This window comes from Sphaeramia orbicularis, chromosome 5, assembly GCF_902148855.1.
Source record: "Sphaeramia orbicularis chromosome 5, fSphaOr1.1, whole genome shotgun sequence".
Classification (NCBI taxonomy): domain Eukaryota; kingdom Metazoa; phylum Chordata; class Actinopteri; order Kurtiformes; family Apogonidae; genus Sphaeramia; species Sphaeramia orbicularis.
The window spans coordinates 37,444,581-37,459,200 of record NC_043961.1 but is presented as its reverse complement, the minus strand read 5'-3'; the positions used below and the strand labels follow the sequence as shown (position 1 = coordinate 37,459,200).

General features: G+C 37.1%; 1 protein-coding gene across 9 annotated transcripts in view; it reads right to left on the bottom strand.

The window, feature by feature from the left end:
• Nucleotides 1–14,620, bottom strand: part of LOC115420086 (dedicator of cytokinesis protein 3) — a 237,527-nt gene that overhangs the window by 134,214 nt on the left and 88,693 nt on the right. For all 9 annotated transcript variants that reach the window (XM_030135293.1, XM_030135297.1, XM_030135294.1 and 6 more), the window contains exon 3: nt 11,192–11,232. In XM_030135293.1, the coding sequence (XP_029991153.1) occupies nt 11,192–11,232 (41 nt within the window). The remainder of the gene's footprint in view (nt 1–11,191; nt 11,233–14,620) is intronic.

The window sequence follows — 14,620 nt, the reverse complement described above, 5'->3', positions numbered from 1 at the left end:
AGTAAAGAGTCGTCCACGTGTTACTATGGCAGCCTGTCCATGTGTTACCACATTCTCATGCCAATAAAACAGAGACTTTTCAATATTTTACTCCAAAATTTATTTTCAGCATAGTTGAACATAATATCTAAAAGGTTTTGTCCTACTTGATATCAATTTCTGTCAAGAACCACATGTTTTGAGTATTTGCATAAAGCTTAAAAAATTGATGTCCATTTCAAGTCCGCGTGTTACCGAGCAGTAATTTGACACTTTTTGTCTAAAAATTTTATCTCCCCAAATTTTGTTATACATAACGTTAAGTGCTTATAAATACTCACTACTCAAATATGTATAATACATGCATATAAGTTACTCTGCTTACATGACAGAGACTGTTGAACACGAAATGTGTCCTCATGTTACCGCTTGATTGGACCCTATTGTAAACTGTTTAATACCTGTTGATCCACTAATCCAATCAGTCCATGTAAATAACTGGTGTAAAATGCAGTTTGTCATCTTTTCATGGTCATCAGATATGACCCATTTGGACATTCAAAGGCTCCGTAGTGAACGTGGAAACACTGTCATCTTCTACCACATTGAGTCACTTGTAAAACCCATGGAGTTGGATCAATGACAGTGGATGGAAATGCGTGGTTTATGTTCAGTTAATGATATATTTTACTGAAAAAGTAACTTTTTCTGCAGTTTTCCCTGCTTTTGATATAATAACCCTCAACTTTAATCTGGGCTTTTATGAAAATGTACATGATCAGTGAATTAAACACAGGAAAATACCTGATTTATACTGATAAAATACAAAATATAGACAATAGTATTATAAATAAATGGTGATAAATCACTTAAGAAAGGTTAGATTAAGAGAATATTTCATTTCTTTCTGGTCTTTATGGGTTAAATTATAAATATGAACCACGCAAAAAATGGTTGCTTCAGAAGGATCAGGTCACTGTTTCACAATCACAGATGAGCTGTAGAAGCTCAGTCAAGTCAACCAAATCTGAAGAGTGAGTGTCATTACACTGATCTGGCTTTCACCGAGAATCCAAAGCACATCAAATCCGCACAAGATTATCTGTCTAAAAAAGAAGTGTTTCAGTTTCAGGATGTGGATAGCTTTGACGTAAATACTGCCTTAATTTGACAAGGTGGCTTTAGCAAACCAGCAGCACTAAAAACACCAGCTCTAATGTGATTAGTGACAGTTCAGTCAGTTTAAGTTTTAATGTGGTATCTTATCAGACAGGTACAGTAAGAAAGAGTTTAAGAAAACATGGTGCCTGAAATTAACTTAAATACCCTCCAGAGATGAGACATTGGATGGGTTTGCACAGAAACTTCAATAAGAAGGGTAGAACTGAGGTGATGATATTAAAAACAGTTTCAGTTCAGTAGTGGAGCATCTTCCGGGAGAGGAATAAAAGGTTGTGATGGAGAATAATGTGTGAGAGTTCTTCTGAAGCTATACTTGCAAAGCCAGTAGGCAGTGTATCTTTATCCATGGAGGAGAATCAATGCCGTATCATATTAAAAACACTTTTAAAACCACCGTTTGGGGTTTGAAGCTCTTATAAATTCTTATCACAATAAGCAGAGCGCACCGCCACCACACGCTGCACAAAGGTTCATGTCAGAGTTCAAAACTTTACCAGGTTTCATTGTACTGAATGTGGTAGCTCATCCATTTTTTGTTTTTTAAGCTCATTTAGCGCACTCATCTCAACATGACCTCTTAGCATGAGTGGGTGAAACACATCTCCTGGCTCATGAGCTGTGGACCCACACGGAGGTCAGCATGTTAAGTGCTATGAGAAAATGTTTTTACACGACTAAAACACTACTCTCAGTCACTCTCTGTCCTCTCAGATATAATTATTCTCCTTACATGTTAAAAAGGTCATTGCTCTTGCTCCTCCTCTCATCTCATTATTATTCTTCTTCACTATCTGAAACACACAGTATGCTATTTCTTATTCCCCTGGCACTGCTTCACTTTCCTGTCTTCTCTTCTTCCTCTTTTCCATGTTTCTTCATGTACATTTACTTTGCAACCATAACATCGACACTTTTATCTGTTTTTTCTGCTCATTTCTATTCAATTCTATCCCCATCCAAGCTGTTATGTTGTATTATGCACCGTTCATTGTCCTTGTTGGAAGAAAAAAGATTGCATAATTCCTGTTCCATTCAGCATCATAATGTACTCTGGTCTATAATTTCACAGTGAATCTGACTTAGCTTAGATGACAAAATAACAGTGATTACATCACAGCTGAACAACTGTACAACTTTCTCCTTTGTTGCTGTGTGATTCCTCGACAATTAGAGCCATCTTTCTTTATAGATATTCCTAGAAGGCGTTTGTACTGTAAAGAGATTCTGATTTTAGTCTTAGGATAGAAACAGGATTCATGTTGCTTTCTCATTCTTTGCTAATCCCTTTTCTCTTACTTTAACTTGACATCTAAGGCTGTTTTCCTCACTTCAGATCCTATACTGATTCCTGGTACCTCTTAATATCTTGTAATATTTCACAATAAGAGTGAAGATTAAACATCAGTGCATTTTCCTGCTTGTTGGGGCTTTTTAAATTTCTCTTCAGCAGGCTCTATGAAATTAGAAACACTTATTTAAATTGAAACATGTCACAAAATGAAAAAAATACAGACTTGAACGGATTCTTTGTCAAAAAGAATGAATGATTAAACGATAAAGAACGGTTGTCATTGGTGGTTCACTGTTCATGCACATTGCTTCACCCTCAGTGTATCCAAGAACCATAAATCAAAGTAAATCATCCTCTATCAGACAGCATTTGGTTTTCTCTTTTGGATGCATCATAGAAATTCAGTACTTTGCGAGTTTTGATTTGTAAGAAGTAAAAAAAGTTGTAACCCAGCATGTTAAAAGTTCTTTTACCTTACTAGACTTTGCATGCATCAGATTGTCTTAACTCTCAGCACTGGCTACTACCATAATTATGTCTAGTGTATGTATCATCCCACCCCACAAAGGGGAGGCAAGGGGTATTGTTTTTGATTCAGTTTGTTTGTTTGTTTGCTCTACCAGCAAAACTATTGGTTGAATTCATACCAAACTAGAAGCACTCGGAGAGCGCAGACCTCCGCCAAGGCTGATCAGTGGCGCCCCCCGTGGGCCCCCCCACCCCCAATCACCACCAAAATTTAATCATTTCTTCCTTATCCCATTTCCAACAAACCCTGAAAATTTCATCCAAATCTGTCCATAACTTTTTGAGTTATGTTGCACACTAACGGACAGACAAACAAACAAACAGACAAACAAACCCTGGCAAAAACATAACCTCCTTGGCGGAGGTAATTAGGTTTATAGATTACCAGTGACACAGAATAAATCTGATTATATTTTGGAAACAGTAGGTGAAAGTTACATTTTTACCTCTGCCAAGGAGGTTATGTTTTTGCCAGGGTTTGTTTGTTTGTTTGTTTGTCCGTTAGTGTGCAACATAACTCAAAAAGTTATGGACAGATTTGGATGAAATTTTCTGGGTTTGTTGGAAATGGGATAAGGAAGAAATGATTAAATTTTGGTGGTGATCAGGGGTGGGGGGGCCCACGGGGGGGCCCATTTCCAACAAACCCTGAAAATTTCATCAAAATCTGTCCATAACTTTTTGAGTTATGTTGCACACTAACGGACAGACAAACAGACAGACAGACAAACAAACAAACAAACAAACCCTGGCAAAAACATAACCTCCTTGGCATGGGGGGGCCCGGGGGGGGCCACTGTTCAGCCTTGGCGGAGGTCTGCGCCCTCCGAGTGCTTCTAGTTTTTAATGAATTTTTAATATCTTTTTTTCCCCCATTTACTTATAATGGGTGAAATTTCACATAATGTAGCAGCAAAATTATTGGTTGAATTCTTAACAACTTGTGTTTATAGATTGCCAGCGACCCAGAATAAATGTGGTTACATTTTGGGAAAAGTAGGTCAATGTTAAAAATTTACTACTAATACTTCCAACTTTGCACATATGTAGAGGCAATTGATATGCTGACATCAGCACACCCATAGACATGATGACATCAGCTGAATCGATGACAAAATAAGCTATAATATGTGCGAGGGGCGTGGTTTGTTGTGCCTGGCACCACTTGTTTATTTTATTAACTCGTGGAATACTTATTGTGATATCTGACAACCCCTAATGTTAAAAATATACAAATGTAGAACGCAGTATTAACTCCCGATCCTATTTTCCCGCTGATTACACTGTTGTGCTCAGCTTTCCAAGCATAAGGGACTGCTGACTCCCCAATGTCTACATCTTTGCCTTTATACTGATACTGTAAATTCTTGTGTTTCGTCGTTGCTTCTCGTCGTCGGGTTAGATTAGGATCTCAATCTGAACAAACTGTTCTCCAGCTCTCTATAGCAGCCTGACGGGAGTCTCTGCAGAGATATCCTGTCAAAATGATGTTCTCTGCCTCTGTCTCTGTATCCGTCTTCTATTTCTTATACAGTACCATATATTTGATTTCTGTGTAACTTGAATATTATTCATCTCATTGGCCAAAAAACAGTCCATTTAGTCCACTCTACTAATATCCAAAGGGTGTTGGAGCTATTATTTGTCCAGCTCCAGGAATAATCCAGTGTTTGTGATGGTGGCAAGAAGCATAATATATCAGCAAGACAAACAAAGAAAAAACATAATATACAAATGGACACAAACATGGACTTGAACCTGACAAAAAGTACTCCAGTAGGTAGTTCAGGTTTTCATTTGTTTTCTCTACTATCTATGACCATGACCTCAAATGGTATCTGTTAATAAGACGGGTATAACACTGATCATTATGTACATTATGTTCATATTTTAAAAACCTGAACATTAAACAAACCAGACACAGAATCTGCCAAAGCCTGCTGATTCCAAGTAATACAGTTGAAAAAAACTGCCTGCTGTATAATGGATGATGTTATTTCAAAAGCTGCTTGTCTGTCTTGAAAGCTGGCTGTAAAAGCAGTTGATGAACATCTTAAAAATTCAAGACATATTTGCATCTCTTACATTTTAAATCATTATATAAAATGTGACAGACAGACAGGCTGCTTCCCTCCTTTAATGTGTGCTGAGAAATGCTGAGAAACCATGCAAGCACAACAACAGATGTGTGTATATTATTAGACTTATACCTGAATGGTTTTATTTCTTGAATCCTCAGCTGAGTTTAGCAAATTTGTCTTGCTTGATGATTTGTATGAGGGGATCAGATTAAGTTTATAACTGATATTGAACTCCATATATGATTCACAAAAATGGAAAGAATCACAGGGTGGAAGCATTAACACAAACTAACAAACAGATGACCATGACTGTTGCACAATAAGGGTGATCACAATAGTCCTGCTAATTTTCTATGTTTGTGTTTGTTTTAATTTTTTTCTGGTCTGACACTCAACCCTGGATGGTTTTTTTCTAATGGTAGGTGACTGGAGAAACGCACACAGGTATTTGGTATTAACCCATAAAGACCCAAACATCCACCATTGACCAAAACCATCAACTGATCTAAACTGTTTAATACCTGTTGATCCACTAATCTTATCAATACATGTAAATAATTGGTGTAAAATGCAGTTTGTCGTCTTTTCATGGTCATCAGACATGACCCATTTGGACGTTCAGAGGCTCCGTAGTGAATGTGGAAACATCGTCATCTTCTACAACATTGATTCACCAGTAAAACCCATGGAGTTGGATCAATGACAGTGGATAGACACATTTTATGTTCAGTTAATAATAGATTTGCTGAAAAAGTCACTTTTTCTTTGTTTTTGATATAGTAACCCTCAACTTTTTTATGAGCTTTAATGCACATCTACATGATTAGTAAGTTAAATATAGGACAATACCTGATTTTTACTGAAAAAACACAAAATACAGAAGATAATATTACGATGAATGGTCATAAATCACTTAATGAAAGTTAAATATAGAGAGAAATGAATTTCGGAACTGCCATGAAAGTAACATTGGGTTGTTATGAGTTAAGCTAGGATGCCAGTAGGAGATAAATACTGTGGTCTCTGAATGCACAGGTGTGTGTTCACTTCAGCTTCACTTCACATATAATGTAACGCCCTTCACCACTCTGCTGTGTGATCTGTATCAGTCACACAAAAAGCCACAAGACAAATTAAGAGAGGTTTTACTTCTCTGATACCACACGCAAAGATTCCAAAGATGCAGAAAAGACTATTGCTGATCTAATAAGCTACATCCAACAATAACTCTTCGGAGCAAATGTCCCCAAAAGCCAGGTGTGTTTCTTCCAAAAGCATAAATTGGGTATTCTTCTCTGTCTGGACAGCCACCCCTGCTGCTATTATTCTAAAGAGAAACTCAGGCATTATTTTTAAAGGTCCAGGAGGAGGAATACCCGATATCTCTGAAACCCTTTTTTAGCTGAACTTTACTGATTTAGAGCTGGACGGACGAAAAATGTCAGTCAAGAACCTATGTTTTAAAGCAGTGCTATTCTGGCTTTATAATTATATGTCAAAGATGGACAGTATCTTAGACACATCCCACAGTCCTGCATAGCAATTCATAGAGAGTATTGTGTTTAATTCAGTCCAGCCTGGAACACAACCCCTCCAATGTCCCATCAACTGCAAGTCTAAAAGTCAGGTAAAGCATTCTGAAACTTTGTTAAAAAAATGCATGTATTTCATATCAACCCTGTCCTCAAATAACTGCAACTGCTAATAGTATTTGTTATAAAAGAAAATGTACCCACATTACAAGTTATTTTGACTATTGTCTTGTACTTCCTGCACTTTGAAGTGGTAAAAATGTAGATCCTGAAGGTCAAAGTCAAATGTTGTCAGAAAATGTACCAGTAACCAAACACCTTTACTGCCTAAACCATGGGTCAGCAACCTTTGCAATCTAAAGAGCCATTTTGAGACAAAAAAAGAAAAACAAACTGTGTGGAGCCAAAAGATACCCTTATACCTTTCCTCAAACTGGTGACTGTTTAAGAAGCTCTTTAGGATTAGTTTGTACAGAATATGTGGAGAATAAATCAAAGTTTCAGTGCATTTACAGAACTACGAAGAAATGATAAAACAAAAGAAAACAGTGATATTTGTCATTATTTTTGTTTGATGCAAAAATCAACTGGTAAGTGAAGGCTTTCTTTGCAATAGAGAATACAGATGAATACCTTTAGTGTTATAAAATTAAAAAGTAGTCTACTTTTGCTATTATTACTATTTTTTTTTTTTTAATTCATTTGGAGTAGAGTCTACATTTTTACAACTGCATAACATCAGATTCACTTTATTGCAATGGCAAAATGTGTACAAAAAAAAGTGTTAATCATTTCCATATGGTTTTTGACAAAGCTACACTGAGCCACTGGAAAAGGGCCTAAGAGTCATATGTGGCCCCGGAGCCACAGGTTACCTACCCCTGGCCTAAACCATAACTTATATAGAACTGAGAGACGCAAAGTCTATTCTCTGGTGTCAAAATACAGGATTTTCTAAAAAAAAAAAAAAGTTTAAAAAAAATCCCCCATCCACCTCAGCTCCATCCTACTGATTGCAGAGGAACAAAACAAGTACCGCATCTTACAATAACAGATGAGTTTCCAAATCAAGGTACTGATTTTTATTTACAAAATATATTAGATTTTCAGTTTAATATATGGTGATAGGGCTATTAAATTAACCCTTAAACTAAAGGAAAATGTGGTGTTGCTTTTTTATTTTGATGCATATGTATAATTCAACAGCAGTGAAACAGTAAAAATGCTAAATCTTGTTTTGGAGAATCAGATGTGGTAACTATAATCTGCAATTCTCTGTCGTATCTTCTTCCTATTATTTCTATCTATTTTCCAATCATTATAATACCAAACGTGTCCGTTCCTTGCCGTTTGCAGATTGGTTTCACTGACAGCGAGCTGCCCTCTCTTTGGCCCTGATTAATCTGAATGCCGATCAACCACAAAGTGAGAACTCCTCTGTGGAGCTAGTGGATTAAAGGGAAAGCAGAGCAAGAAGGCATTTCCTGAGGGAGACATAGCGATTCGTTCCGACCAGCAAGCGTATTGTAGAGAAACCAGGTGATTAGGGTGGAACTAACAGGATTGGGTTGATGCCTCGCTGCTGGGAAAGAGAGGCAAGGGAAGAGAGTGTGTGCACGCTCATTCACAACAAACACATACACACAAAGTAGGCAAAGCAAAGATATAATGTAAAGACATGGGTACTGCATGCTATACAGTACAGTAGCATGTAAGTGAGCATGAATATAAAGTATTCTTGGTTGTTTGCACACATGACACACCCATCCAGCTGTATTTTCCCTAAAAAACAGTTAACACAAAATCAGAGTCAGCATTAGAGGCATTAATGAAGCTGCAAATAACCCTTGACACTGTTTAAAAGTTAAACTCCAAGTGTGTAATGGTTTGTCACTTGAGAAAATCATACATCTTGGATGATTAAAGACAAGTGGGCAACCAGACTGTACTGTGATTAAGACCTGTCCTAATAGCCTGCAGCTAAAATCTCACATTTATAAAGTTGGATTGGAGTAAATGGATCTTAAAGCTTCTTCTATAGCATCTACATAGACCTCTGGAGGGTTTATAGTGTTTACACTGATCAATGCATGATCACGCTTTCTTCCTGATGAACATGCGGAGCAGCGATTATGTTACAAAGACAAACCAACCTTCTCCTCAATCTGTCTCAATCAGGAAAAAGTATTAGTTAATATGAGCTGAGCAGAGGGATAACAAAAAGAACATGAATCTGACAGTACTGAAATATAATCTGTAACACATGTACAAGTAAAGTAAATAACACACCTTAATAAACACAAGTGAATTATGTCTAAAAGATTACTGTTTGGAGTATTCTAGTCTTTTTTGTTCTTTCTCTCCAATCTATTGCAACAAAAGTGAAAGAAAGAGAGGCCCTGAAACAATGCAGAGTGGGTGAATTTGTGATACAGAGCACCTGAGCTCTCTTTGTTTAACAGATGCCTATACTGCAGTGCTCTCAAGATCCCTGATATTTGATTTGCATGAGGAAACCTGAGCTTCAACTTTTTCTTGCTTATTATCCCTGCTGTGCTGCATCCCATTGCCCTTGCTGTAACCTACAGAAAAGACTGGCAACACACTGCCCACTGCCAAGCTGTTATGTTAGTCCACTCCAAGTCGAGACTTTCTCTAGAGGTGGAGTTTTGGATGCTCTCAATATGAAATAACTTCTGTTTTACTATGTCTGTCTGTGTACCTGACTGAGATTTGAACAGATTTTTCACCTATTTATAACATCTTATTCTTTATGGTGCACATTATCAAGACAGTAAAAGAAAAATAAGCAGGGATTTTTGTTTTGTTTTGTTTTGTTTTGTTTTGTTTTGTTTTTTTTACAGAATTTGACCAAACAATGCCAAAAAGAGGGTGGTGTCTGAGCTTAGTGCCTCTTTAACTAGCTACCAACTATAACTTCTATGTCCATATGCCATGATTCCAAGAATTAGTGACTCTGGTGTCAGACTGGCAGCAGAATGTGTTACATCACACCTACATGTCTGATAAAAATGTTGATATTTGGTACCAGTAAAATAAGATGCTATATTCCCATACAAATGCTTTGTTCCACGCCTATAAAGTTTAGTAAAATCCATTGACAAATCTTGATCATGTGCCAATTTCTCATTACAGACACTATTTAAGTTCCTAATTTTGAGAACCTTTTTTAAACAGTTCTTGAGCAATGTTTTTGCTCCACCATGACACCAGGACGTTGTTCTGGCATAGTGACCAATCATCTTTCTAATACTACTTTCACACTGATAACAACTCTAGCTGCCTCAATTTGCCTCAGTTTTAGTAAAGCTCTGGAAGTTTAGTGCCACCTCAGCACGGCTGGTTATCATAGTGATGTAATGCAAATGTATTGTGAGATCTTGTAAGTTAGAGCTTTCAAAATACAATTGAAAATATGGTTATTTTTACCTCAAATCTGTGTCCAATTAAGCAAGATGGAGTCTGAAAATGTACCCCATCGTTTACATAGACTTTCCTACCATGGCTTGGTGATTTAAAATTGTCCCACACTGTGAAACAATGACACACATAAATACTGATGTAGTGATGATTCAGGACCAACTAACCTGTGATATGTCACAGTTCGTATCACAGTTAGTGTTGCATCAGCTCACTTGGAACTTTGGCCAAGGTGGTGCTGACACCAATAGTATCTGAGCTGAGTCACTCATTTAAAATGTTCATTACTATTTCCTAGAAAAATGAGAAATATTCAAAACACTTACTACCAAAAAATTCTTCTATCACCTTGCTCTGAGGTGATACATAAAAACACAGAACACCCAGCAGAGAACAACACAACAGCTGGAGGAAACGCTGCTGTCTAGATACAGAAAAGCCTCTTACAGACTGAAGAGCAGGATGGAGCTAAGCTGAATAAAACAGAGGGATGGTGGATAGAGGAAAATGAGACAAAGGAGGGCTAAGCACAAAAGAGGCTATGTTCCATTTTTAAAGATCTAATACTGAAAGCTTGTCAGCTCATTATCCTGATGTGTTTAAAAAAGGAAGATGGATGTAAACTTCTTCTTGGGCTCATATATAGCACAGAGCTTATTCTGCATTATACATGATGCATTACATTATAATTAGTTTTCAATTTTATTATGTGGAAATCAAGATACTTTCAAACTTCTCTAAGCCAGTGTTGTTTGCTGGATTTAGCTGTTTTTAAGCATCAGAAGCTACAGGAACTTGTGTAATTTCATGGTTTAGTGACACTTCATTTTACACATTTCATTAGACTACAAAATCCATGCCAGACACTCCAATTACTGATGTGTACTATCATGTACCATCCTGGACACTTTATGTTCTGTTACAGAGTGGGAGCGAAGTGACAGCCAATTAGATGGACAAAAACCAAAGAAATGGTAAGTCTTCAAATTAGATGTTGGTGATGTTAGATATGCAAATATCTAATATTTTAACATCAATAAAACAGAGAAAGACTCTCTGGGAATGAAACTCAGTGGAAAAAATGGAAATAAACTAATTAAGAGAAATGACTGAAAAGAAATGTACAGAGCAGAGGGAGTGAGTCTTATCACTCTTACCTTGACATTTGGCTTCCGCGTTGAGAATCCTCTGTACCATCCTGAAATAAAGCACAAACATAAGTGACTAAGACTGACGGGAAAACGGATTAAGAGAAGAGATGAGACCATTATGAGTCAGCGTTTGACTGAATATGCAAAGTGACTTTCGCCTGAACATTTTCCTACAAAGAGATTTTTTTATTTACACAGAGAAAAAGAGAATCCTTCTAAAAAGGACTTTATCCAGGAATGTAAAGTACCGCCTGCCTGAAAATTAAAGAACAGCATCCAGCAAAATAATTTCATAAACAAAAGGTCAGTGTTTTCATTCTGGAAATGGTAAAAAAGTATCTGCAGAAGCCGTAAAATTACACTCTTATTTCTGGTAAATGTACTGATATATTACAGGTGAATGTTGGGGAATAAAGTCAAATTGAGGTATGTCAGAAAAACAACCCTTTGCTACAAGGAGGTGTTTCCAAGTAATCATCAGTAATGGAATAATATATGAATACATTTGTGGATGTGCAGCGTACTCACTGTTAATATTGCATAGTTATTGAATGCCCTTTAAATATCTGCTGGACTGTGATGATATTACTATGACTGCTATAAATGCACTAGCTCTACTGTTTATCTAATGTTTTCTTAATGTGTTTTGTGCCACGTCACAATTTGGCCCTTTAGGGATATAAAAGTTGTCAGTAAAGTTGCCTAAGTGTGTATTAACTTCATGGAGATGGAGGTTGGGTCACTGGCTGTGTATATCTGAGAAGGAGTGATGTGTGGATGCTTATGTATAGTATGTGCGTGACACAGTCAGACAGTGACAGACATGAGTCATGACGCCCAAAGCTACGGACAGATTCAGTCCATTGCTCTAAGGCCTATGTGTGCTGATTTGCTTCTTCTAAACTCTAAAATGACAACAGAGTGACTGATGCAAAAGAGATGAATTTGTAAACAATGTCATGATCCTTTAGTCATATTAGTAGCTCTGGTTATAGGCTTCACTTATTTAAATGCTAATAAACTGCTATTATGGGCATGTGAGATTGTTGTCATTGGCAGGTACACTGAACAAATGAAGGTTTTGATGTAATAATCAGAAAAGATGTAAAAATTTATCTTTTTTCTCGTAAGTGCCTGTAGTGAGTATCGTGGCAAACCATTTGGTCAAAAACACAGACATCTAAACTTAAATGTTTGTTAAAAATGCATAGCAATCCATTCACTAAATTGGATATTTCACTCAAAAAGTAAAAACTTTGATCTGTTTCTGGCAGAAGACCCCTTAACATCCTCTGTACTGTACAGAGGATGTTAACTTTTGTGCAGATGGTACATTCCCTTAATAGTGAGCAGTTATTATAAATAAGAGAGCGTATTGCATGATGGGTGGTTTGTATCATTTATGAATCTAGACTAGTTCCTTTCAAGTGATTTCTATCTGTCATCACTAAAGAGACAACATGCTTCACTGCTTACTCACAACAGCAGACTAAAAACGAGTTCAGATCGAGTTCAGCCGCTGTGTTGAGTGGGGTTGTCAAGGACATTCCAGTTTCTATATCAGCGAGTTGTGAAGAACATCAGCTACACCGCTGAAATGTAAGAGTAAGTACAGTACAGTAGAGTGCAGTAAGTTGTTGGACTGAAGCATAGGACTAAAGGCACGCCTCCTGTGAGCAGAGAGTGAAAAAATGTGTAGGGTAAAGTAAAAGCTGTGAAAATTCTCCTCTTGACATGTCACATATGGAAGCCAATCATAGTTGAGTTGTCACCTGTTAAATCCAGTGTATCTGTCTCTCACTCAGAACTATACTGGGCAATGTGCATATTGGAGATCAAACTTTCATTATTAACCTTTGCAATAAAAGCCTTAATATATACATTTTACTACTGAAGTCACATTTCACTAGTTGCAACGTAAGTTCATGAAAAAACCCCAAACAAACAAAAGAAGCTCTCAGTTCCATTCACATTGCATTCAGTGATGCATATTTATATAATGACATTTTATTCTGGTGAAACAGCTGTAAATAATGCTACCTCGTTAGCTTATTACTATTTTCAGTAGATGTAACCAAGGTGAAAGGTGGACAAATGAAATGACTTGTCCAAATTCACATTGTTAAAAGCGTTACAAGTACAAATAAGTACATATAAGTATAAAAGTAAAGATAATACAAACATAGAAAACACTGGGAATTGCCAGTTTTATATCCACAAATGCTATACACTGTGAGTTTGGATTGATACTATACACAACATTAGAGCTTACAATGCAATTCTTAACTCTTTATGACCTGCGGTTAAAGCCTACTTCCTCATGTGCCTCCTTCAACTGCAAAAGCACATCACTTCTTTCCACATGGATAGACACTCATCACATGCCTCTGTGGAGTAGGAAAACTGTCACAAAAGTTGACTTGACATGAAGTAAAATCTTGACAGTTGAGAATGAGAATGTATCCAGGGACTAAATATGTAAGGGGGAGTACTGAGACAGACATCTTCTCAGACATCATTTGTCTCCTTCCAAGTGGACATAAAAATGAGCCTGTGGTGCTGACTGACCATTGTCTGTCAGTGACAAAGGGAAGCAAAAGAAGTATGCATTTACATCAAATTATATGTACTATTGTAATGCTCTTAGACTACCACAAAATACACTGCTAGAAGCCAATAAATTAAAAGAGTACAACAGTTCACAATAATCCCCAAATATGACATCAATACCAATATCATGTACAACTATATTACAAATATGTAAATAATGTAAAGAGTGTAAATGTATGGATGTACAAAGCAAGTGCTATAAAGAGCGATTCTCTTTTAAATTTCATGTGTTGCTCTCAAATGTTTGTCTTTCTGCACTTTGCTTTTTGTATTTCACTGCTGTAAACACTGCAATTTCCGCAGAGTGGGATCAATAAAGCCTTATTTTATCTAATCTAATCTAATCTAATCTTACCTTATCTTATCTTATCCATACTGTGGTCAAACACTTTTGAGACACTTCAGAAGGAAAAACACAAGACAATTGACACACCTGCTGCCAGACGCTAGTCTGGTTTTGTCTGTTCTTTGTGTTTTTGTTTGTCACTTCCTGTTTTATTTTGTTAAGTCTTCCCTCATGTGTCTTGTCTGTCGTCTTTACTTCCTGTTTCCCGTTCATCCTGACCTCTGTCCTGATTACCTGTCTCCGCCCTGATTTGCTCCACCTGTGTCTAGTTGTCTTCCCTCCCTTTTGTGTATTTAAACCCTGTCTCTTCCCCCTGTCAGTCGCCAGTTTGTAACTCTTGTAGTTCTTACCAGCGTCTTGACCTCGTTTGTTCGTTTGCCTGCCTGTTTTTGACCTGTTTTTGATTCCTCGGTTTTTCGTCTTCTGCCTGCTCCCTGTCGGTTTATCTGCCTCATCTGATACCTGGTTTTGACCTTCTC